The following is a 22,247-nucleotide window of genomic DNA, read 5'->3' on the forward strand; positions in this document are numbered from 1 at the left end:
GTGTGTGTGTAAGAGAGAGTGTGTGTGTTTCCTACCTCCTCTTATGCAGCAGAGCCTCAGCAGCACTGTAGAGAATTAATTTTCCTCAGAACATCTGAGTCACATTAGCAGGCACATTATAATCATGCCCTTCTTTCCAAATCCTTGTTTCCATGCGTGCATCAATCCATCCATCCATCCATTTTCTATACCGCTCATCCGTGAAGGGTCACGGGTGGGGGGGAGCCTGTCCCAGCTGACATTAGGTGAGAGGTGGGGTTCACTCTGGATGGGTCACCAGTCCGTCGCAGGGCCATCAGGAGCAATTAGAGGCTCAGCATCTTGCCCAAGGATACTTGGACATGGTCACAGGGGGAAGTGAGGATTGAACCAGCGACCTTTTGGTTGCTGGACAGCCTCACTACCACTGAGCCATGCTACCCTTTGCTGTTTCCATGCAGTGTGAACAAAATTGTTTGAGAACTGTCGCACAGACCAAGTAATGTAAAATATCTTTAAAGGTCTTCGTATTTCTCACACTATCAACTTATCTGTCAGTCGTTTAGTCTACCAGCTTTCCAGGCACATTTTGTTCTGAATTTGATATCCCATGGAACGTCTGGAGGGAATTTCGTGATATCCGGCTCAGACTCCCACTTTGACTCAAGGATGATCTGATCAAGGTCACCGTGACCCGACAACACACACTTTTGTCCACAACTCAAAAAGTCATTCAGCAATTATGACAAAAAGTTTCTCACTACTGTCTAATAGGATGAAAATGGCGAAAAATCCAAATGGTCAAAGGTCAAGTTCACTGTGACATCATAATGCATACACCCTCCTCCAACGCTGTGCTGAATTCGAGACGACTCTGAAAAAACGAGCTGCGTGTTGGGAAGATTACTTGAAATTCCAACTTCCCAGTTCTCATGAACCAGAGGAGCTAAACTTTAAGTCATAGGGCAGCCAAATACCATAGACTTATGGACAGGCATTGATGTAACCAGCTGGGGTTGTCGTTACAGTCTGGCCCAATGAAACCAGCTAAGCCTGTTTACATAATTAGTTTACTGCTACAAAATAAGTAAAAGACGCAAAGTCTAATTTTGCCATTAAAGAAATGTTTCCAGTATATTTAATACTTATAATTCTCATGCAGGGAGTTGAAAAAGACTCATCGATCTTCCGAGTGTTTCAACAGTTTGAGTCAATTCAAAATACATTGTCATCAACAATTTAAGGATCTTTTTACTTATGAAAGACATATCTTATGGATTTTCACAAGTAAATCATTCAAACAATTTGGGTGCACGCCACAATTAGTGAAACTGGCTATTTTGGTGACTGGTGACTACACAAAAATGTCAGTACAAAACATTCGAATGTCACGAATGTGAATAAGAAATTGCAGTTTCAGGGGAGATGAAGTGAAAGGAGGCGAAACAATATTAGTTATTCTGATGATTTCATGTGGAACAACCTAAATGTGTGTACTTTTGGGAGTATTTTGAAGTTTTTCTTCTTTCCAAGAGTCAAAAACTAATAAATGACTCAGGACAGAGTGTCCTCATGTATTTGATGTACTCTTAAGTTATGTAAAACAGCAATATTAAGCTAGCTTGGCCAATTAGCCCACTGCCTAACAAATAACTGATGTAGGAGGGTGGGGTTGGGGGTGGATGACATTTTATTGCAGGCTTTGACTAATAGGAGACTTAAAAATCCCCTGATCTGATTTCTTTTATATCAAACTGTAAAGATATTAGCTTGCTGATTAATGCTTCTAAAAAGCAATGATTAGAAGATTCAGATCAGAAAATAACATGTTAGACTAATTTGTATATTGCCATAGTAAATATATACTGACGATAAGTGCTGGTCTTACTTATATGCAGGTCACAATGACACAACGGCTCAGCGGCTCCATGTAGGGCATTAGGGCACGACATGACTCCCAGTAGTGCTGCGTCAGACGGCCAGAAGGACTGCATGTGTGCATGTGTGTTTTTCAGGGTCCCAGCATGTTCTGAGGGTCTTTAAAATCCAGCTGGAATGCGACATATCCAGATAAACTGCACTGTAATCTGAACCCACTAACAAGCTGCTGCAGTGTTAATTAAGGCTGATTATGTACAATTGTGTTTACTTGACAAACACATGGTTTTTTTATGGGAGTAAACTGTTGGTACCACCACGGGCTTGGAGCGGTAAGAAGATCAGCACTCAAAGTTCACCATCACCTGGAGATTTGTGTTTGAGCTGTTTCCCAACACGTTTCTAACATCTTTATTCACCCGAATTAAGACGTTTGGTAAAATTACATTTTTGTTATTGACCATTATCAGAGACAAGTTAATCAAGGTTTTAAAAACAGATAAAAAAAAAACCCTCACAACTGAGAAAGGAAATCTTCGGTTTCTAATCTAACTTTCTGTAATTTACGAAAAGGTTTTCCTGTTTGTTTTTCTGAATTTAAGGGAAAAAAGAAGTGAATGCAGAAATCGATAAATGATGCACACAACAAACTCGTGTGTATCTGATCTTTACAGTCTTCTGCTAATTTCACGCGTAGAAATGTGTCGTTCCCTCGGATCCATTTAAAGAGCAGTCGTGAGGAGTTTTTGAATGTCTAGTATCCCTGAGCGCATCCATCCGCCCTGGGGTCTGATCCTGCCCACAGCACCCTGGTTGAACCAACTTGATTGACAGATGGGTTCCACCAATCCCCCATGGTGATGACCTGACCCCTCCCAAACTGAGACCTCTTGTGCCCTGTGTATGTGAATAAAACATACATGAAAGGCATTAGTAAGCTTGAATCTGGAGCAGAAAAGTCCCGTTTTTGTTGTTGTTGTTGGTGGTGGTGGTGTTACGCAGTGTCAGAGCATGAGTTGAAGCTGCTGACACTCCTCCGTTTTCACACAGGTGATAATTCAATCATTTTGTCTGCACTCAGCAGCCAGTACGTGCACATGTTGCTAAAATAAAGTCCACAGTCCATCTCTTGTGTTAGATTAAATCTGGACTTCCAAAGTACATGATAGTCCTCCTGATATCATACTTTTCAAAGTCGGATAAACCCAAATGATGCGGTTTGCGGTCAATAAACTGCAGCATGTATACACATCGCATCATGTGTTCCAAAATCGTCTTCAGCTCCTGGGCCGGTTCTGTAAACTGGCTGTCATATTTAACATGCAAACTGAACAGCACACAGCCAAGGCGGTATTATGGCGTGGGGCATATGGTGGCCATGTCTCCTCCACTAGTGATTCTTCTACAGTTCTTGTACACTTGGACAACAACAACAGTCTGATTAAAGGACCTAACTGAAGAGTAAAAATGTTCTGAATGTAACTGTGCATGTAAACCCAGTGAGTGTCGGTATTACATCCCTGATGCAAGCGTGTTCAGTTCTTACATGGTTACATCCCCACTAACAAGCACTGTTTTTGGGAGAAACTCTGGCGATGATGGAAAGATGATATTGTGCAGTGACATAAGCAATGAATAAACACGTACATGATATGAAACCAACGTTACCACAGATAAACACACACAGAATATAATCTCTGCCTCTGAAGGCCTTTCAATCATCACAGTAACAAAAGATTAGTGTTCTGCAAAACGGATACAACACTGGAGAGTTTTTGTAGATGAGTGTTTCCTCAAAAAAACAGCCATAAAGAAGGAGCGGCATGGAACTGAATAGGTTGGATTAGTAATGGGAATTTGTTCTGTTACACAGACTCTTCTTTTTCAAAGAGGCGCGAAGTGGAAGGATCAATAAGCAAATGGAAACTTGTTCATACGTCTTCCAAAAAAAAACACAGAACAATCTATTTCCCTCGCACTGATACCAGACGAGGGAAGAGGAACACCAGAAAAGATCCTGCAACAGGAAGTAACGAGGTTTATCAGTACTTTATGGACCCATACTGGTGCAAATCCTTCTATACAGTAAATAAAACAGGAACTGTACCTGTGACTGGCCAGTTTACTTGGTGCCCCCGTCTTCTCAGTTCATTGGCCACCTCCTGGTCGATCCCCTCCTCCAGATTAACCAACCAATTATCATCTAAATAGACAAATGACACATCAGAATATCGTATCAATTAAACATCTTTCATGTAAACATGAGACAGAGGATCTGTTCTCTCACAAAGCTTCCTGCAATGTATTCAAATTTATACAGCCAAATGCGAACCAGCACAAGTGCAAAATCAAGACTCGGAACAATTCTCCACCCAAAAAGTGGACTGTACCTTTCACGTACTCATAAACACGCGTCTTGAATGAACTCCAAAATGCAGAAAAAGCTAGCAACGTGTTTAGCCTGGAGCTGCTAACAACAGGCAGCTAACAATGGGAAAGCAGAACCAAAATGAAGGTTTACAAACTGTCAAGGGTATAATCAACATCTTTATTCAACTGCATTCTCAGTATTCCACCAACATTTTGTAAAAGTAACAACACTTCAAGCCGAATATAAGTGGCCGGCTCTTTCTGCATTCTGGAGTCACAAAGAAGTAAAGAGGAGGAAAAGAAACATCCTTGTGAGCCCAACAATTATTTGTGATTATTTGTAAACCAAAAATTACTTTTTTGGTGAAGCTTCACCTTAACCACCATTTAAAGATAAGATGTGCACGATACAGCAAACAGCTTACACGGCATTGCTTCATGCCAAAGTGCTCTTTCTACAGGCAGGGAGCAGACAGGAGGCCTGCCAGCTGAGTCATTACTGCTACATTAAAACATTATGAGAGAAGACAAATCACATTAATAACAACACTCTACTTTCTGTGTGGGACCTGACAGAGTCGCTTGCTTGAAGGGTGCCGAGAGGATGATTTCCTCTATGATTACAACCTTGTGACAAACGCGAGATCATTTTTTGGTCATTCTGAAATTGTGTTGTTTTCTCTTTAATCTTTTACTGATACAAAGCCATTAGACCAGCTTATATATCTTGATCACAACAAAGTCACAATGACTTTTATCAGTGCTCCTCACAGCTGGCAAAAAGTAATTTGATTTTTATGAGTAATTTGTGTGTGTGTTAGTGTGCACGCGCGTGAAAGCGGGACGTACTTTTATGGTCGTACTGTACAAAGACTCTTGGGGAATCCAGAGCTTGCTGAGGATTCATCCCAAACTCCAACATGTTCAGCAACACCTAAACACACAAGAAACATCAATTCCAAAGAAAGAGCCGTTATCAGGGCTGTCTTCATTTTTTCAATTCTACATTTTCATTTTGACTAATCCTCAAGGTAATGAAGCCCCCCTTATCTGTAAAAGGGTGACTCATAACGATGTCATTTTCTCTCATGCCTGCTCTACTTTGACAACAACCCACAGGTGGAACTAAAAGCTCACATTAGAGATTTTTACGAAATTTACGAAATTAAACATTGGGGATATATCTTCATTACTGAAGTCTTTGAATTCAGTTCTAATCAAATACCTGGATGTGTCCTTGTGGTTGCATGGAAGCCCCCATCACCCCAAGTGCAGCAAGCAGTTGTGGTTTTTGTGATTCGGTTGCAGAGCCAGTGAGGAGAGCAGAAATTATAGTGTGATAGGGCCGTTTGCCTCCAGCCGCACAGTTAACGTGGTTACGATGCAGGGAAAAGCTGGCACCACGATTCTGTGAAGGTAAACAGAAGCCATGAATACGTTAGAACAAGCAGGAGTCAACCTTTTCTGTCTCATCACTGGCCAGTGATATGTTTGCACTTTACTCCGTTAATGCTCTACTACTTCTTTATTATCAGGCTGGATTTTTGCTCTCGTTCTGGAGCTGTACACCCATGACGAGCTCACATGCACACACAAGCTCTGAGTGACCTTTCAAACCTGAAGTGAGAATCCACAGTCTTTTGGGACCAGCCCACTCCCAAAGCCCATATATGTGCTGTTGACAAATGTGCATGCGTTCCCCTGACTGTCAATCACACAGAAATATACTGTGTCACTTCCTGCCATCTGGCCAGACTCCACCCCTTCCATGGCCCTGTGAAAAAACACACACAAAACCAACAACTGAAAAAACAAATCAAGAGCTCTTTCTTTCACATTAGTCATCTCTTCTACAACATTTATGATTGTGCGCTGTTTTGCATCGTGGCCATTCATCACACCACCACGTGACCTCCATCTCATGGTAGGACTGCATTTCCCATAAATCCAGGAGTGAAGAGGAATTTTTCAAAATTGCAAACCCCGGCACATTTTTGTGGACTTGGATTGAACTGATTCAATTTTACAAGATCCCAGTTTCTTACGGGGACAGAAAACAACATGAGATTGAGGGCATGTAGCTGTCAGTTTAGGGTTGTTGGAAATGTGATGATTCAGTTTTAGTGGAACAGAATCAATGGAATAAATAAGAATATGCATTTGTGTTCTTTGGCTAATGCCTGTGGAAGAGTGTGTGCACATTAAGGAATCATTCTAATGAATTATATTTCTAGAGTCTCTTTGGATCTGCCACACAGCTGCAGACCTCATGTTCAAAGTCTACAGTATTAACCACTAAATACACCTTCTTGCCAAAATAAACACACACGCACGCACACACGCGCGCGCACACACGCGCGCGCACACACACACACATCTGACAACATCATGGAGACACCTCATTGATTTAAGTCAAAAATTAGTCAATGAAAACAACCCTTAAACCAAGTCTCCACCCTCAAACGACCGTCTAAGTCTAAACTTGTGGAATCCAGCATTTTGGAGACAACGAAACACAAGGCACATAAGACCTCACAAATATAGTTGAACAAGCTCGCGCTCTCTCGCTCTCTCTCTCTCTCTCTCACACACACAGGGCAGTGGAGGAGGGACCACAGATGGATGCACAGGTTTGGAGGTGGGGGGGGGGTGAAGTTAGAGTCTACAGTCCTATCTAAAATCAACAGAACCTGATTGGTACATACTGGTATTAACAGACACACACACACACACACATACACAAATGTGCATGCAAACACACACCTGTCCATGCTGACGCTCTGGGCTCGCTGTTGGCTGTAGCTCTTGTCTAGCAAGGTTTGCAGAGGTACGGTCACATGGTCAGGATCACCCAAGTAACGCATAGAGTCTGTTAGTGCCAAACGAGCAGCCTCCACCAAAACATGGATGTAGTCTACGCTGTTATGGCCTAAAGCTGCAGACACACACACACACACACACACACACACACACATATACAACAAAGCATTAATTTTCACACAGATTAGTAAAACTTCCATGTTTGTTTGTGGGGCTTCTGGGACAACTTCCCCATCTTGACATGTCCATGGAGAATGGAGGACATCTCCCAGACCCTGATGGAGTCCAAACGCATAGCTCCTTCTTAGCTCCTCTTAGCCACTTTAATTCATTTAGTTCACTTCCAGGTTACTCTGATGAAGTACTGAGAAGTGATGAGCTGTTTTTGTGTCACTGAGTGTAATAAAAGTGTGTGACTGCTAGACAGAGCTGATACTGACACCTCTGTGTGGTCAGGGTGGTGGAGGTTACCTTTGACAGGGAAGTTCTCCAGGATGTTGAGCAGCAGCAGTGCAGCCAGTCCTTGGCTGTTGGGTGGAGGCTCCCACAGACACACACCCTGAACACACAACAGAGTCATTCACTCAGCCAACAACCTCATTGAAATACAGGCATCTCAGCAGGCTGACCACACCTTGTACTCTGTGCTTATGGGGGTGATGATCTCACTGTCATGGCTGCTGAGGTCATCCAGGGTCATCACGCCTCCATGTTGGCTGATGACGTCGATGATGGCTCGAGCCACTCTGCCCTGGTAGAAAGCTGGTTTACCATGCTGACCCAGCTCCTGGAGACACACCAGTCAAACAGCTGATAAGAGGGCACATGAGGGTTGTGGGTGATGGGTCAACCATTCATATCGTCAGGCCGATCAATATTATTGAATGAACAGGAGGGTGTGGGTCTGAATGTGGGAAGGAACACACACCGCCGTCACCACCGAGGAATGACCGTGATGATGCCAAGAAAACCATCCAACAATGAGGCTGAGGTCATTGCTATTGTTTTCCTGTCAGGAGTGTGTGTGTGTGTGTGTGTGTGTGTGTGTGTGTGTGTGTGTGTGTGTATTATTACTTCTGACATTTATGTAGTCGGGCATCAATCGCTGCATGACTATCTAACGCAGCACACATACAGTCTCCATTCTTTGGTGGTGACACACACACACACACACACACACACAGACGTTCCATTGATGTGTCACCCCCGGAAACTAAAGAATAAGAATGGGTTTTATGAATGTTACACTGCCTTCACACCTTCTCATCAGGGACAGGAAATGCGGTGACCTGTAAAATATGTGCCACCTCACTGAAACTGCGCTCTGTGGGGAATTCTATTGACACATCTACTGTACATTAAACCTCAAAGAATATTGTATATGGGTTTTATTGTGTCCCCTAATAACTTCTGTCAAACTCTGAATTATCTCTTGAGGATATTATGGTTTCCACAGTGTGACAGTGGAACCTCAGTTTGACTTGTGATGGACACGGTTCTGTAGAAACTATTTTGGTTACATTTATTACCTATGGTAAGGAGGTTAAAACTTTAACCGGTGATTAACTGGAATACGCAAACATATCAATAATTATATGGAAGGATGTGCAGCAGCCCAAGGAGGAACCCACTGCCTTTTTGTGAAGATGGGGGATCAAGTTGGTGTTTGTTTGTTTTTTTATTAATTTAAAATTGTGGGAGGATTTTTTTGTTATTTTTTTTCCAATTTGTGTTTCAGAAAATGTTGTATGGGCCTTTTTTATGAAAAATTCGATCAAAGTATAAAAAATAAAATATTTCCAGACATTCACTGGTGGATTTGCTACTTTTAAAGTAGTTTATTCTCAAGTTTGTTTGAAAAAATGATTCATTTATTCTACATGGTTTATTTTTTTTTGTTCGTGTTGTGTTAAGCTAAGAATTCTGTCTGGTACAGTCGCAGCTTAGTTTCAAGGATTTACCTTCAGGGTCCGGGCCAGGGCCGGGTTTCTGAACACCTGTCCGGGTTTGGGGGCACAACCCTCAATCAGCAGGTCTCCAGCTAAATCCTTCCCAGCCTCTCGCAGGGCTGCCACCCAGTGTTCCCAGTGGTGAGCTGTTACCTCGGCAACAGGAAACCCCACCTCAGCCAGTTCCACTGCCCCACTCAGCACCTCCAGCAAGGACAGCTAGGGAAACAGGGAGAGGAAACACATGCTTATTACCTCACAGGAAAGCCCCCCGAGCAGGAAGTGTGAGTCATTGTTTTGAAAAGAACTATGTGGAAACTCTGGCTAATTTGTCTTTTCCTACCAGGATTTTTCCAAATTAACTAAAAAATCTTTTTCGATCAAATGAGAGGAAACATTGTGAACTAGTGTGCATTTACTGCAGGCAACTCTGGCTTGATATGTTTGTTGTTGTTGTTTTTTTAATATCCCGCAATGAAACCATCAGTTGGAGAGGAAACGTGGCTTTGTGTGACCTTTAAGGTTCATACGCATTTTTACCAGCACATTTCTCTTCATGACCCTTTGCACCCTGATTCTTTGGTGTATAACAGGTATTCCCTTGATGCATCCTGTCATCAGGACCACAATGTCTAAAACACACACACACAAACCACAAATGCATAATGTTTACACTCAGTATTTCTTTCACAAGTTCTTTTGCAGATATTTGAATTTAAAAAAAAAATGTTTTAGTTGGGATGAATCCTGCCTAAAGACAACATCGAAATTGCTTAATTTCATTTTCCATCCCTGGTTTCCATCTTTGATTTAAACCTCGCAGCAAAACTGTATCACAACAGTCGTTTTATTTCACATATACGTGTGAAGGATATGACTGCGGAGCAGTTCTGCTAATAAGTTCACACCATTTTCACATGTCACAATGGTTAAACGAAAACCTGTGCTTACACATTTACATTTTCATGTAAATGATTATCCATAAAACCAACAAAAAAATCCCTTCCATAAAACATCCACCTTCACACAAAAGTTCCACAGAGATGGACACAGTCAAACCTTGTGACTACCAAAGAGCTGTACGGTATCACACCAGCACGCAGGGGCTCCTGGTACTGTAACATTCAACACGTGGAACACTGAAGGAGGGGCTTCAGCACTGTAACCACGGCCTTCCAGGAAGTCCAGGGTCTGAGCTCTGGGCGAACGACCACTGAGGAGAGAGAGAGGAGATGTTCAGGTTTTTCAGTCTGTATGAGTGCTACTAAAGTCAAGGTTAAGATGAGTGTGTACCTGCCGTTAATCCCTCTGATCTCTCCGGTGCTTCCGTTGTAGAAAAGACAGAATGCATCCCCACCAGGTCCAGTGCTGCACGGCTCGGTAACCGCCAGCGCTGCTGCTATGGCAACTGCAGCATCTGCCGCGTTACCTCCACGCTTCAGAACGTCTGGACCGCAAGACATGACTCATCAGTGCAAATGAACTATAAATAACAGAGGGAGGGAGTCCCTGTGGAACTTCTTGGATGCCTCTGAAACGCCATGAACACCTCAGCTTCCGTCATGTGACAACCTGGTCCCAAGTTTGTTTACAAGGAACTCAAGCAGCAATGAAAAAATCAACGGAAAAATCAAATAAATGCTAGAATGCGAAACCTGCATCACAATAAAACTTTGAAACGACAACAAAATTACTAAATTTAATCATTAATTTAAAAAAAAAATGTACAAAAAAGAGCATTTACATTTTTAAAATCCCAGTAAAATTTTGCATGTATTAATGATATTTTTTGAGGGTCTTGTGTTGCTTATATAACATCTGAATAGCCAGTATTTGAGGATCAGGGCCCTGGCAAAAAACACTTCAGATGGGGGTGTGGGAAATCATCACGAGTCCTGCGCCCGAGAAAGTTTTGAGAAACCCCCAGTTTGGCTCTCAAGCTGTCGTTACTAAATCGGTGTGGATTTCCACTGCCTTGTTCTCAAACACGTATCGACACTTTTATGTTTTCGTTAGCTAAAATGTAAAAGGGGCGACGTGAGGTGGAAGGTTGTCATTTTGCTGCCTAACTTGGAGCTCCGTGGCAACTGTCACTCACCCAGTCCAACGCTCGAGGCTAACGGCTGGCTGGACGCCACACAGCCGCGTGAACACACCACCGGTGAGCGACGAGAGGAGAACATCAGGTCCGTGCTCATGCTTTTAATATCGGGGAGTGAACCCAACTAAACCCGCGTATTTGGGTCGTCAATGTTCTGATCGGCTTATCGGGCATCGATTGCGTGTGCCTCAACCACTGATTAAACGAATGTTGATCGCATCGGTGGTCGTTCCTTTTCCAGCAGCAGAGGTCATGTTTCGGAAATCCCATAAAAAAGGCCCATCAGTAATTTAAAACTTTTTTTTAATCATGTTAAGAATGATAAAACTTCTGGTCACATTCAATTTTAACCTTCAGAGTCTCACCAAAGATCCCTTACTGTTCCATAGCTGTCAATCACATCCTTATCAGCGGGTGGCGTTTGCATTACTATCAGTGAATTGTTCCATGTAATTACAAACAGGAATATTCTAATTCCCTTTATCCGTGTTGCCTAAGTGAAGGCTAAAACGAATTAGTTGCCATTTGTGGGCCTATTAAACTTAAAAAAAAATACATATTAGGGGTCATGAGGCTGCTCGCCCTGTGAAACCTGATGAATGTTAGCGCTCCACACTGTGATAATAGTTGTAGATAATATTTGGTCCTTATGACAAAAATAACCACAGATATTGCAGTATTTCAACATTTCAGCGGTAAAAGTAATATAATCCAGGGTGGCACTGTTGTCCACTTTTATGACGGTGAAAAAAGGTGGTCAGAACACGTGCAGGTGTTTAGGAATATGGCAGTCAGAAAGCTGGGATGAGTTGCAATTGCTTATAATGGACAATCTTATGCTGATTCACATGTGGAAACAGGAATTACGATTCCCTGCACTTAATGAGACACGCCTTTTGTATTCTTAAGAATTGTTAAAATCATCGCGCTCCACTGTTTGATCATCCTTAGGTACTGATGTTAGACGCACCCCAGCTTGGATAAATAAGGAGACAATCCTGAGGAAAGGAGATATTTTCCAAGTGAATCACTACAACTTTGGTAGGTTGAGATCAGTGGCGAGGGCCCACTGTATCGACCAAATGTCTGTCACTTCCTATTGTACACAAACAGTAGAACATTAACCACTGTATCTTCACTGCTCTCTCAGTGGACACAGATATGATCCTGCATCAGTGACTTGCTGTGTGTGTGTGTGTGTGTGTGTGTGTGTGTGTGTGTGTGTGTGTGTCTGCATGAAGCTTGTCCATAAGTGTTTATGTGTGTGTGTATTTTTGCATGTGCGTGTGATGCCGTTACAGGTAGCTGTTGTAAAAATTGAAGCAGTGACATCACACTGCAGGATAGGCTGGAGGTGTGTGTGTGTGTGTGTGTGTGTGTGTGTGTGTGTGTGTGTGTGTGTGTGCGCGCGCGCGTGGGGGGGGGTCTATAAAGGCATCAGTGTAGCATCAACTACTCTCAGATGCAGGAAAGGTGTGACAGACAACATCATCCAGACATTCCGGTGAACTCGGCAGAACTTTCAGAGGAAACAACCAAGCAAAACCAGGTGTAGGGACACTTTTATTATAAAGCGTTTCCAGAATCCTGCAGTGCCTGTATTTTTTTTTCCCAGCAGATTTTTAGAACTAGATCTACTCAGAGGGGACAAAGTGTAAGATAATTTATCGAGTTTTTCACTTCAGTTTTTTTTTTTTTTGTCTAACCCAAGATCAGAGGCAGTTGACCCGTCAGTGTCAGGATGTGTTCGGGCAGCTTCGCTAAGTGTTTAGGGATCAGTCTGATGCCTCTGGCCGTTATATGTGTGCTGTGTAATATCCTGCTCTTCTTTCCTGGTGGAAATCATGTGGAGAGCGAGCACATCACGGAGCAGGTGTGGTTCTTTGGAGGAATTCTGGGATCAGGAGTGTTGGTGAGTGTGTTTCAATTACAACGTGGTTACACCACAACAAAAGTACTTACTGAGTACAGCTGTATGGAATTAATGCAGTTCAGCATACAATATTTGGATACCTGAAATCACAGAGTGAAAGATACACACTGCATACTTAATGGAAGTCTTTTTTGTTCTTTTTTTTATGATTTCAACCTTATAGTGAATGATAAAACAGGTGTTTTGTCCTGGTGGACTTTGCATGGAGTCTGTCAACGCCGTACAAAGCAAAACACATGATCGAAAGTCAAACTGAGTATCTGAAAAACACTGCTGTTCACCCCAGATATATAAGAAATAAAACAAGTTCAAGAAATTGATAACAATGTGAAGCAGCATGTGATGTCATGGGTGTTCTTGAGACCTTCACATGACTTGACTGGCACCTTTGGCATGAATTTGACAAACTGGAGGAACTTCAATGAATGTACAACTATTAGAGGCGACTACATTGTTCTGAATATTGGTCGTGGGTATTGACTGTGGGGTGGAGGCACAACCATGGGCCCTCAGTACTTGCTACACGTGTAAAGTCTGACTTTTGTCTGGGTTAAATGATGAAACTCACAACTTGAAAACATTTAAAAGAAATATAGGAAGTGGTTAAATGAAATTAAAGAAAAGGTGTGTCCTATAGTTCGAGCCTCGCACTAAGATTTGGAATCCCTGGATCACATGACATGAAAGCTGTTAAAGAAAGCAAACATGCGTGTTTGTGTGTGTGTGTGTGTGTGTGTGTGTGTGTGTGTGTGTGTGTGTGTGCGCACGCGCACACATGTGTGTATGGATGACAGATGATCTTCCCTGCTCTGGTCTTCCTGGGTCTGAAGAATAATGACTGCTGCGGTTGCTGTGGCAATGAAAGCTGTGGGCGGAGATTTGCGGTGAGGATGTGTTTCACTTCCCATCCTAAAAAAATGATTACTTACAACTGTAATGCTTGCATGTTGGATAATGATACAAATTTGCCCCATTGAATTAATTTAACGGTCCCAAGATGTTGGCTCTGTATTGAATGATGTGTCACATGCACTTGAATGTTTTCTTTAAAAAAAAAAAAAAAACTCAAATTAAAATCAAATTACGAAATCCCATTCGCTGTTTCTAATGGATTTCGGCTTACAAGCAGTTTCTTGCAATGTTTTCCAAGCCTTTTTCTTTTTAGATCCTATCCAGTGACACATATTCTGATCTCTGCCCACCACTAGAGGGCTTCTTACTAACGCTGATGAACTGTATTTTCATGCAGAACACAAAGATATAATTTTTGATGCTTTCACAAAGAGTGCAGCAAACATTTAGCATCGCTATCGTAGAATAAAGGCTCCAATCACCTACAGTCGGTGTTTTTTGCATAATCCTCAAGACAAATGAAAAGACAAACAAAAAAACAAGACGCAGCTTAATCAACTGCTAAAGTAAACTAATTATGAGTCATTTTTGTAAAAAATTGTAAAATATGAAAAAAAAAACCTGTCATATGAACAACTGAATATGATTAAGGTTTGGGATTCGTCAGAGTTTTATGTCTGCTAGTAAGTGTACCATCTCTATTCAAACAACCACAGAAGGTACACAGAGAAATAATGGCATACACACACGTTAAAGCGTGTATTCTCACACAAATGAAGGCGACACTGCTGTGAGGGGAGTTTCACATGACTCTCATACAGAGCTGGTATTGTGCTGCTTCAGACACACATATTGATCAATAATTCAGTGTGTAGGTGTGTAAGTGTGTGTGGAGGCCCAGGAAAGAATCAGCAAACAAAAGTCTATCAGATTGACATACACACACACACACACACACACACACACACACACACACACAAGCTCTGCGTTGCTCAGGCTCTGTTCATGAACTTCAACCTCGTTTCTGCATACTAAAACTCAACCATTATCATTGTTTGAGAAATTAATCTCAATAATCTCAATATTGTAAAAGAATCTCTCCTCTCTCGTTTTCTCTCTCTCTCTCTCTCTCTCTCTCTCTCTCTCTCTCTCTCTCTCTCTCTCTCTCTCTCTCTCTCTCTCTCTCTCTCTTCATAGATGCTGAGTTCCATACTGTTTGCAGCCGTTGGTATCATGGGGGCCGGTTACTCAGTCATAGTTTCGTCTCTTGCCATAAACCATGGACCCCAGTGTCTTGTTGCCACAAACGGCACAGACCAGTGGACCTACCCCTTCTCTGATGGGTGAGAACCAGAACTATGAAGTCAAGTTGTTAAAACCACTGCTAATTATTTTGCATTATGTATAAGCATGGAGCTTCCTTCACATATCAGTAGCATCAAGAGAATGTTGTAATAAGTTGACATTGCACATTATCATTTCACTTCAGTAAGAAATGAAGATTTAAATGTTTAAAAATAGTTTCAAATCCATTTACCAAAAAAAGAAGGTTGTTCTTAGGGGGCAGTACAGTGGAGCAGTGGTCAGCACTGTCACCTCACAGCAAGAAGGTTCTGGGTTCAAGTCCCAGCTCGGGAACAGGGATCTTTCTGTGTGAGTCTGCATGTTCTCCCTGTTCCTGTGTGGGTTCTCTCCGGTACTCCGGCTTCCTCCCACAGTCCAAAGACATCAAGAGGGACCAGGTTAATCCAGACTCTAAATTGACCGTAGGTGTGGCTGTGAGTGTGAATGGTTGTCTGTCTCTATGTGTTGGCCCTGCCATGGACTGGTGACCTGTCCAGGGCGAACCCCGCCTCTCGCCCGAAAGCTGCTGGGATAGGCTCCACCCCCTGTGACTCTTAAAAGGATAAGTGGAAGAAAATGGATGGATGGATTGAGGGTGTTCTTCGAGTATTTACTGCATTTCATTTGTTTTACTGATGCACTTTTTACATTTTTAAAAACAAATTCCAAATCCATGAGCTCCAATTCTGTGAGATTGGACAGTTTTATGCTCACTCAGGCTGAAAATGTAATTCAGTGGGTATGTAGTTTACATGAATTCAGGTTTTAATCAAAGTATTGGTGTTATTGCTGAGTAATCAAGTTTCTAACAACCAAGCTGGAAATGCACACAAGCCCTGGACTCCCCTGAAGGCCACTCAATGTAGAAAACTCCTGGCCTGGCACTGTTCCACTGAGAGTTTTCAACCACAGTCCAAGGTCCTTACATATAAACATTTATGCAGCAACACACCACACACACACACACACACTCTCAGCTTGCCATTGCCTTGACAGTGTTCTGGACTTGATCACACTGCAGGGGTGACATCTCACTTTATTTAATTCTGTTATCAGACCCATTCTCAACCAGATGTGCCTCTCAGCCACTGAAATCTTTCAACCACTGATTTCTGGTGTGTCAGTGCTTGCTGCATGGCACCAAACCTACTTCAAACAATTACTGAGTGAATACAGACTGAGAAAAGGTAAAAGGGGTCAAAGATGCCCCCTAACTCGTTACTTACGCCTCAAGAGTTTGGAGGAGCCTGGATCGACTCACCACCCAGCCTGCTACTTTACTAACAAAATAACCCCTCAATCTCTGCCTCCCTCTCCAGCGACTACCTGTCCAACAGGACCATCTGGTCACTGTGTTTAAAGCCGGATGGCGTGGTTTCGTGGCACCTCTCCCTGTTCTCAGTGCTGCTGGTGGTGGGTTTAATCCAGGTGGCGCTGTGTGCTGTGCAGGTGGTGAACGGCCTGCTGGGAGCTCTGTGTGGCGACTGCTGCGGCTGCTGTGGAGGGGTCAGTATCAGCTCTGAGATGAGAAACATTCACTGCAGTTGAGTTGTAGTAAAAAAAGGATTGGTTACAGGGGATGCCTCCATTTTTATTGAATTTTTCCAAAAAAAAGATAAACAGATGTTTTTTACATGAAAGAAATAAAGAAAAATACAAACCCAATTACAAATAAATATTGTTGGAGAACTAGAAATCACTCATCAAACCACTACCAAGGCGAACTTTGACCCCTGGCATATTTTTGCCCAGGCCCTGATTTAAGCTGGAGGCAGCAACGACATGTTGGAGTGTGTTTGTATTCTCTGTAGAGAGAGAGGGAGGTGAAACCTCATCATATTTGGAATTTACATGAAGGGATGCAATATGATTCAAGCACACCTGAAAACAAGCTCTCCTTGCCAGGGGTAAATTTAGGGAAGTGGCACCGATCAGACACACGTACTGAAAGCTTCAGCTACAGTATTTTAAAAAATGTGATCTTGACTCAGCAGAGCTTTAGCTATGGAACTGAGGATTTGTATTCGTGAACAAGAATAGATTGCATTTTTGGAGGATACACTTGAAAATATTAATGATGTTTGCCTTTCAGAGCGATGGAGCCGTCTGAGAACTTCTAATGTCTGCAAGAATCTGAGGATGGATGTTTTTCCCTGTATTTATTCTGGTTTTAGAGGATGTCAGTTTCTTGATTAAGTTTCTGTAGTTTTAAAGTTTTGACACAAGTGTGAGTTGTCCGACAGCACTGATAAAACAACCGAGCTGGTTTAGCTAACACTTAATGACTCCGTGTTTTGATGTTTAAATCTGGATTTGCATCTGCTGGCACATAGATTTTACTCTACTGTATTTGTTTGCATTTTTTTTTGGAAAGCTATAATGATTTGAGACCTTAAATATACAGTAGATCGTGAAAATGATGTGAGACCTTGAGGAAACAATCAAGAGATTGCTTTAATGTTAATGTTATGTTTTATTATCTAAAGTAATACGGCCAAACTTGTAGAGGGGTTATAGACTACATTTCTGTTGCATGACTGCCCCCTGCTGTGTATTTTGGTGTTATAGCTCATAAAGTACCTGTTTCTTCATTAAAACATCTTGGTTGACGTTTGAATCAAATGTAGTCTTCAGTGCAACAAATTCCACGTTTTGTCAATGACTGTGACCAAATATTACATTTCTTACATTTTAATTTCCACATGATGGCATGGTTGCTAAACGTCCATTAACCCACACTACAGACATGGTTACTGATAGCTATATTGTCCTGTCAGTATTCAGCCACAGTTTGGAGCACTAAACTTCATAAAATAGTAGATATAAAATATGACTTTCTTTTCACACTGTGATCAGGTAATGTTGTTTTTTTTCTTCTTCTTCTTCTACAATCAGTAGTTTTCTGACTACGGATAGTTTTACATCTGGTGAAGCCATCATGACAGGCCCATCATCAGAGAGTTTAGGGCATTTGAATATACTATTCATGAACAAGAACATGTTCAATACCACATCTTCTTTCCTCCCTCCTGTAAAATCTGATGTAATGACACATCAGGTGTGTCTGAGGATTTTTTAACTGATGAAAACACAACTATTACCAATCCTAACCTTCCATTACTCAGCAACTCTTTGTGCTGTCTCACCAGGAAATCATATGTACCAGTAAATACCTTTCCATTATCTTCAACTAAAAGTGTAACTAAAAATATGGATATTCAAGGAATTTCATTCTTGATTTTTTTTTTAACACAATAGGCCAACAACAAGGACTGTTTAATTTTGGGGGGAATTTTCGAAATTATCATGGTTGCTCTCTTTGGTTTTGACTCGTTTTATAGCGGAACAAAATACATGCTCGCCCCTTTTGTTCGCACGGAAGGTGTAAAACTGCGCACCGACGACTGTGCTACAGAGCTCGCTAACTACTGACTGACCTCGGAAGAAAATAGTTGGGTTTAATATGAACATTTCACCCTGAAGCAGAGGTAAGTTGACTGTCAAGTGTGTCTGGACGTTGTTTGAAGGTTTTCGGGTTATTTTAGGGTTGAAACAGGCCTCCGTTATTTTCGAGTAATGCTTGTTTTTGCTGCCTCTTGACAAGCTAGCGCGTCCCCCTCTCTCATCGGTAGTGAGTTAAACGGATTCCTGTCAAGCCTCGTTGCACCTGTTAGTTAGGGGGACGAAATAGAGTTGTTTTGTGGCCAAAAGATATAATTCGTTCCCTCAAGTAAATTATTTAAAGGTCACGACGTGCAACTTCTGCCCTCGATCTTGTAGCCCACAAGTATGGAAGCCGAGAGTGCTTTACTTGCATTCCATGTTTTTTTTTATGCTAAATACCTATAGGCACATTAGTACAGACCAGATGGCGAATGATGATGATATTTACAGACAATGACGTAGTTGTATGCACAAGCTAACACTATCGCACGCAAATTCGGCGTGTGTTCTGTCAATGTAAAAGGGGCCTTGTTTCGTGCTAATTGCACACCACTGTACAGAGCACAGCTTTGGTCATGCTATAAAATGTCAAGCTCACAAAGACAGCAAGTTGCATATAATGATGCAGTGAGGATTTCAGTTTTAGTACCAAGATGTGAAAAAAGATTGATTATGCCATTATCCAGTGATAACCAGACGAATCAACTCGCAATTACAGGGTATTACCTATCGTGAGATGGAGACAATTACTTGCTCCTCCTATTTAATCCAAGCATGTGGACAAGTTAATATATTGAGGGAATGAGTTACATCAAGAAAAATATGTAAGTTATCTGCAAGTGATGAAAAACAAGGAGGCAGTAACAAACGTGACAGGGTGAGCCTAGAGATGAAAACTTGTTGAAGGTAGTAGTCAGGCACAACCATATGAATGTTGGTTTAATTCAAACTGTACATTTACATTCCGTGTTGTCCTCGATTATTTGAGTGTGTTCGATCTGCATGTCATAATCGTTGCTTCCATTTCTCTTCAGATGCTCTCTTTTATATTAAGAAGAAGCTCCGTAACTGCCCAGAAGGTAATGGGCCATTGGGGATTTTGCAACATTCTTATTCTAAAAGATTAAACCTCTTAAATTTGATCAAATGTGAATATGTGTGTATGTTAGGTTTTGCACTGGGCAGGTCCCCAACAAAGATGCTGGACATCTGTTGTGGCTGGAGCTCCTGATGGTGGTCCTGGCTCCTGGGGGACCTGTTGGTCTACAGAAAGGGCTGCAACTGTAAGAGAAAGACGTTCCGCTGCAGTCCATGGGTTCTTGAGGCCTGCGACCTTCCCCAGGAATCCTGCTGCTGCTTTTTTGATAAAGAACTGTCATTTTCACTCCTCTGCTGTGAGGCTGAAGAAGCGGCCGCTGCCTGAACCTCCACCCCGAGAGCTGGATTTGCTGCGCTATGACATGAAGGATCTCTGGAATGCTCCCAAACCAGCCCTGGTCCTGGGGTTTGCGGGCCTCATCCCCTTTGTGTTTCCCCCTCTGTTCATGGGTGTGATTGAAACCTACTACCCACAGCTAGCCTATGCCCAGGTAGCTTACGGTGCCTCCATCCTTTCTTTCCTGGGTGGAGTTCGCTGGGGGTTTGCGCTTCCTGAGAGCAGCCCAGCCAAACCTGACTGGATAAACTTATGTAACAGTGTGGTTCCCTCCCTGCTAGCCTGGGTGGCCATGCTGTTGACTGGCGACATCCTTCCCTCAGCCATGATGATTATCTTGGGACTTGGAGTGTCACTTCACTATGATCTGTCTCTGCTGCCAACCTACCCCAGCTGGTTTAAGGCCCTACGCTCCGTCCTGACCCTCGTGGCATTTTTGTCTCTAGTTGGAACACTAGTATTACAGGGCTTTTATCCAGAAAAGACGCTTTACTGATTAAAAGTATTCAAATCTGTTCGACACTGTCATTTTGGGGATCCAATGCCAAACTTCCTGTTCAGTGTTGTTTTTCTGATGCAGTTGATGCAATCATCTCACTTCTGAAGAAGCAGAACATTTTGTTTGCACCCTCATCATTGAAAGCTTTTCTTATTAGCTTGTTAGTGTGAGTGAGAATCGCCAAAATGGGCTTTACAAGAGCTAAACAAAATTAACCCATGTGGAACGCAATCAGTGACTATCAAATAAATGTTCTTTTATTCATGCTGGTTCGACTTGAAATTATTTTTCTAGTAGTTGTTGCCAGTTTAGAAGTTGATCAAGTCCCGTACTTCCAAGGTGTTCAGCTCGAAGTGCTGTTTCCTTTTCTCTCCCTTCTTTAGTTCAGCACATCCTCTGAGAGCAGGGTAAGTCATCCTAAACCAGGAGTGCTGACATCTACGTTACGTAACATGGAAGTGGAGTAATCTGGATTTAAAAGGGGCTAACTATACACGCCACACATGGCTCTTCAGTGAAAGCTCGTACGGTCTGGAATAAATAGGATTTTACTGAGCACATTTTCCACTTTTAAAAAATGATTTTTATACATTGAGCTACTTATGCAACAAGAAAAAGACTGGGCTCCTCTCACTTTTGTACTCAAATTTATTCATGTAAACACCATCTAATCTACCAAATAATGGAAAGAAAGGCAAGGAAATGAGGGGCGAAGTCCAGATGTCTGAGGAAAATCTCCTAAGGCACATTAGTGCTTGTTGACAAATGTCACTGAAAAAGTGCAACAGAGAACCACAGGATTAGTCCTCAACCCACAAATGAGTTAGCCTTGAAGGTCCAGTTCCCTCGTCTCTGGGTTTTTGGTTAAATAACTGAAGTAAGTGGATTACACAGGTATGATAGTTTTTGCTTAGTTGTTTTTGTGTTGGACAGCATAAAATGTCAGTAAATATGTAAGAAAACTGCAGGACAGAGTGTCCTCATGCAGAGTCAGTGGAACGGTTTGTTTATAGCCTCGTTAGCATTAGCTTTGTACTTCTAAACATAACATTTATGCTTCAAAAAACCTCAGAAATGAAAACTTTTCATAGGTCTTGAGTTGTTAATGTAATTCTTAAAAGGTACCAAATCAGGACACGACTTCAAGCATGTGAGAACCCAATCAAAAAACACGTTGATTTTGAGACGATAGAACCAGAAGTTCAAAAATGCTAACAAACTTGTTGGGTTTTTAAGACTCATTCCTGCATCACTATAGATGTTCGTTACAATGAAGTTCTCCTGGAACTCCAAAAGAAAGGACATACTTGTCTCAAACATGAACCAATATGTATGACCAATGTGTAAATACAGGATTGCACTTCAAAAAAAAGTTTCCTCAGGTTTTTTTTAAGTGAAACATGTCAGCACTCAGAAGGTACGTTTGGCAGGGTATAAAAAGGTGTCTGACAGGAAACGAACAAAGACCGCGTGTTTCCGAGTTCGGCCGGTCTACTTTGGTTGGTAAAAAGGAAGCAGAAGTATAATAACCAAAGCTTAGTACAGCAGATATTCTGCTTCAACAGGTGATGGCTTGATTTGGTGCAAGGTGCTTTTTGTTCAACAGTTAGAGGAACACATGACACATTTCCTGTAACAGGGAC

The 22,247-nt window shown here is 42.1% G+C and overlaps 3 protein-coding genes across 7 annotated transcripts; 2 read left to right on the forward strand and 1 right to left on the reverse strand.

The window, feature by feature from the left end:
- Positions 1 to 175: 175 nt before the first annotated feature.
- LOC147249481 (uncharacterized) lies at positions 176 to 11,281 on the reverse strand. 4 transcript variants are annotated; one of them, XM_086223458.1, is made up of 12 exons: positions 11,095 to 11,281; positions 10,290 to 10,443; positions 10,056 to 10,209; positions 9,009 to 9,215; positions 7,682 to 7,834; positions 7,519 to 7,606; positions 6,991 to 7,162; positions 5,845 to 6,001; positions 5,453 to 5,635; positions 5,077 to 5,161; positions 3,965 to 4,060; positions 176 to 2,029 (listed from the first exon to the last, which is right to left on the reverse strand). In XM_086223458.1, exons 1-12 carry the CDS (start codon positions 11,192 to 11,194, stop codon positions 2,019 to 2,021), a joined length of 1,560 nt encoding a protein of 519 aa, XP_086079584.1. In that variant the 5' UTR covers positions 11,195 to 11,281; the 3' UTR covers positions 176 to 2,018. The 4 variants fall into 4 exon arrangements, with proteins under 4 accessions (XP_086079584.1, XP_086079582.1, XP_086079585.1 ...); XM_086223456.1 differs by having other exon boundaries at positions 176 to 2,754; positions 11,095 to 11,280; XM_086223457.1 differs by lacking the exon at positions 176 to 2,029 and adding an exon at positions 2,613 to 3,874.
- Positions 10,893 to 17,826, forward strand: tm4sf4 (transmembrane 4 L six family member 4). 2 transcript variants are annotated; one of them, XM_086223461.1, is made up of 7 exons: positions 10,893 to 11,182; positions 12,049 to 12,138; positions 12,809 to 13,009; positions 13,825 to 13,914; positions 15,080 to 15,225; positions 16,546 to 16,732; positions 17,319 to 17,826. In XM_086223461.1, exons 3-7 carry the CDS (start codon positions 12,839 to 12,841, stop codon positions 17,334 to 17,336), a joined length of 612 nt encoding a protein of 203 aa, XP_086079587.1. In that variant the 5' UTR covers positions 10,893 to 11,182; positions 12,049 to 12,138; positions 12,809 to 12,838; the 3' UTR covers positions 17,337 to 17,826. The 2 variants fall into 2 exon arrangements, with proteins under 2 accessions (XP_086079587.1, XP_086079586.1); XM_086223460.1 differs by lacking the exons at positions 10,893 to 11,182; positions 12,049 to 12,138 and having other exon boundaries at positions 12,560 to 13,009; positions 17,319 to 17,825.
- Positions 17,827 to 18,576: 750 nt separating this feature from the next.
- Positions 18,577 to 20,873, forward strand: LOC147249483 (transmembrane protein 69-like). The gene is made up of 3 exons (XM_086223809.1): positions 18,577 to 18,714; positions 19,705 to 19,749; positions 19,840 to 20,873. Exons 2-3 carry the CDS (start codon positions 19,705 to 19,707, stop codon positions 20,599 to 20,601), a joined length of 807 nt encoding a protein of 268 aa, XP_086079935.1. The 5' UTR covers positions 18,577 to 18,714; the 3' UTR covers positions 20,602 to 20,873.
- Positions 20,874 to 22,247: the final 1,374 nt, after the last annotated feature.

This window comes from Aulostomus chinensis, chromosome 14 (genome assembly GCF_037954235.1).
Source record: "Aulostomus chinensis isolate RoL2024-O1b breed Wild chromosome 14, RoL_Achi_v1.0, whole genome shotgun sequence".
Classification (NCBI taxonomy): domain Eukaryota; kingdom Metazoa; phylum Chordata; class Actinopteri; order Syngnathiformes; family Aulostomidae; genus Aulostomus; species Aulostomus chinensis.

Bases quoted from the DNA above. Each gene is read 5' to 3' on its own strand.
- LOC147249481 (XM_086223456.1), bottom strand. From the start codon at position 11,194: ATGAGCACGGACCTGATGTTCTCCTCTCGTCGCTCACCGGTGGTGTGT. The intron at 10,444-11,094 runs GTGAGTGACAGT...CTTGCGGTCCAG, and splicing joins AGCCTCGAGCGTTGGACTGG to ACGTTCTGAAGCGTGGAGGT. The intron at 2,755-3,964 runs GTACAGTTCCTG...TCACATACACAG, and splicing joins AGTAAACTGGCCAGTCACAG to GGCACAAGAGGTCTCAGTTT.
- tm4sf4 (XM_086223461.1), top strand. From the start codon at position 12,839: ATGTGTTCGGGCAGCTTCGCTAAGTGTTTAGGGATCAGTCTGATGCCT. The intron at 13,010-13,824 runs GTGAGTGTGTTT...TATGGATGACAG, and splicing joins TTCTGGGATCAGGAGTGTTG to ATGATCTTCCCTGCTCTGGT. The intron at 15,226-16,545 runs GTGAGAACCAGA...CTCCCTCTCCAG, and splicing joins ACCTACCCCTTCTCTGATGG to CGACTACCTGTCCAACAGGA.
- LOC147249483 (XM_086223809.1), top strand. From the start codon at position 19,705: ATGCTCTCTTTTATATTAAGAAGAAGCTCCGTAACTGCCCAGAAG. The intron at 19,750-19,839 runs GTAATGGGCCAT...TGTGTATGTTAG, and splicing joins GCTCCGTAACTGCCCAGAAG to GTTTTGCACTGGGCAGGTCC.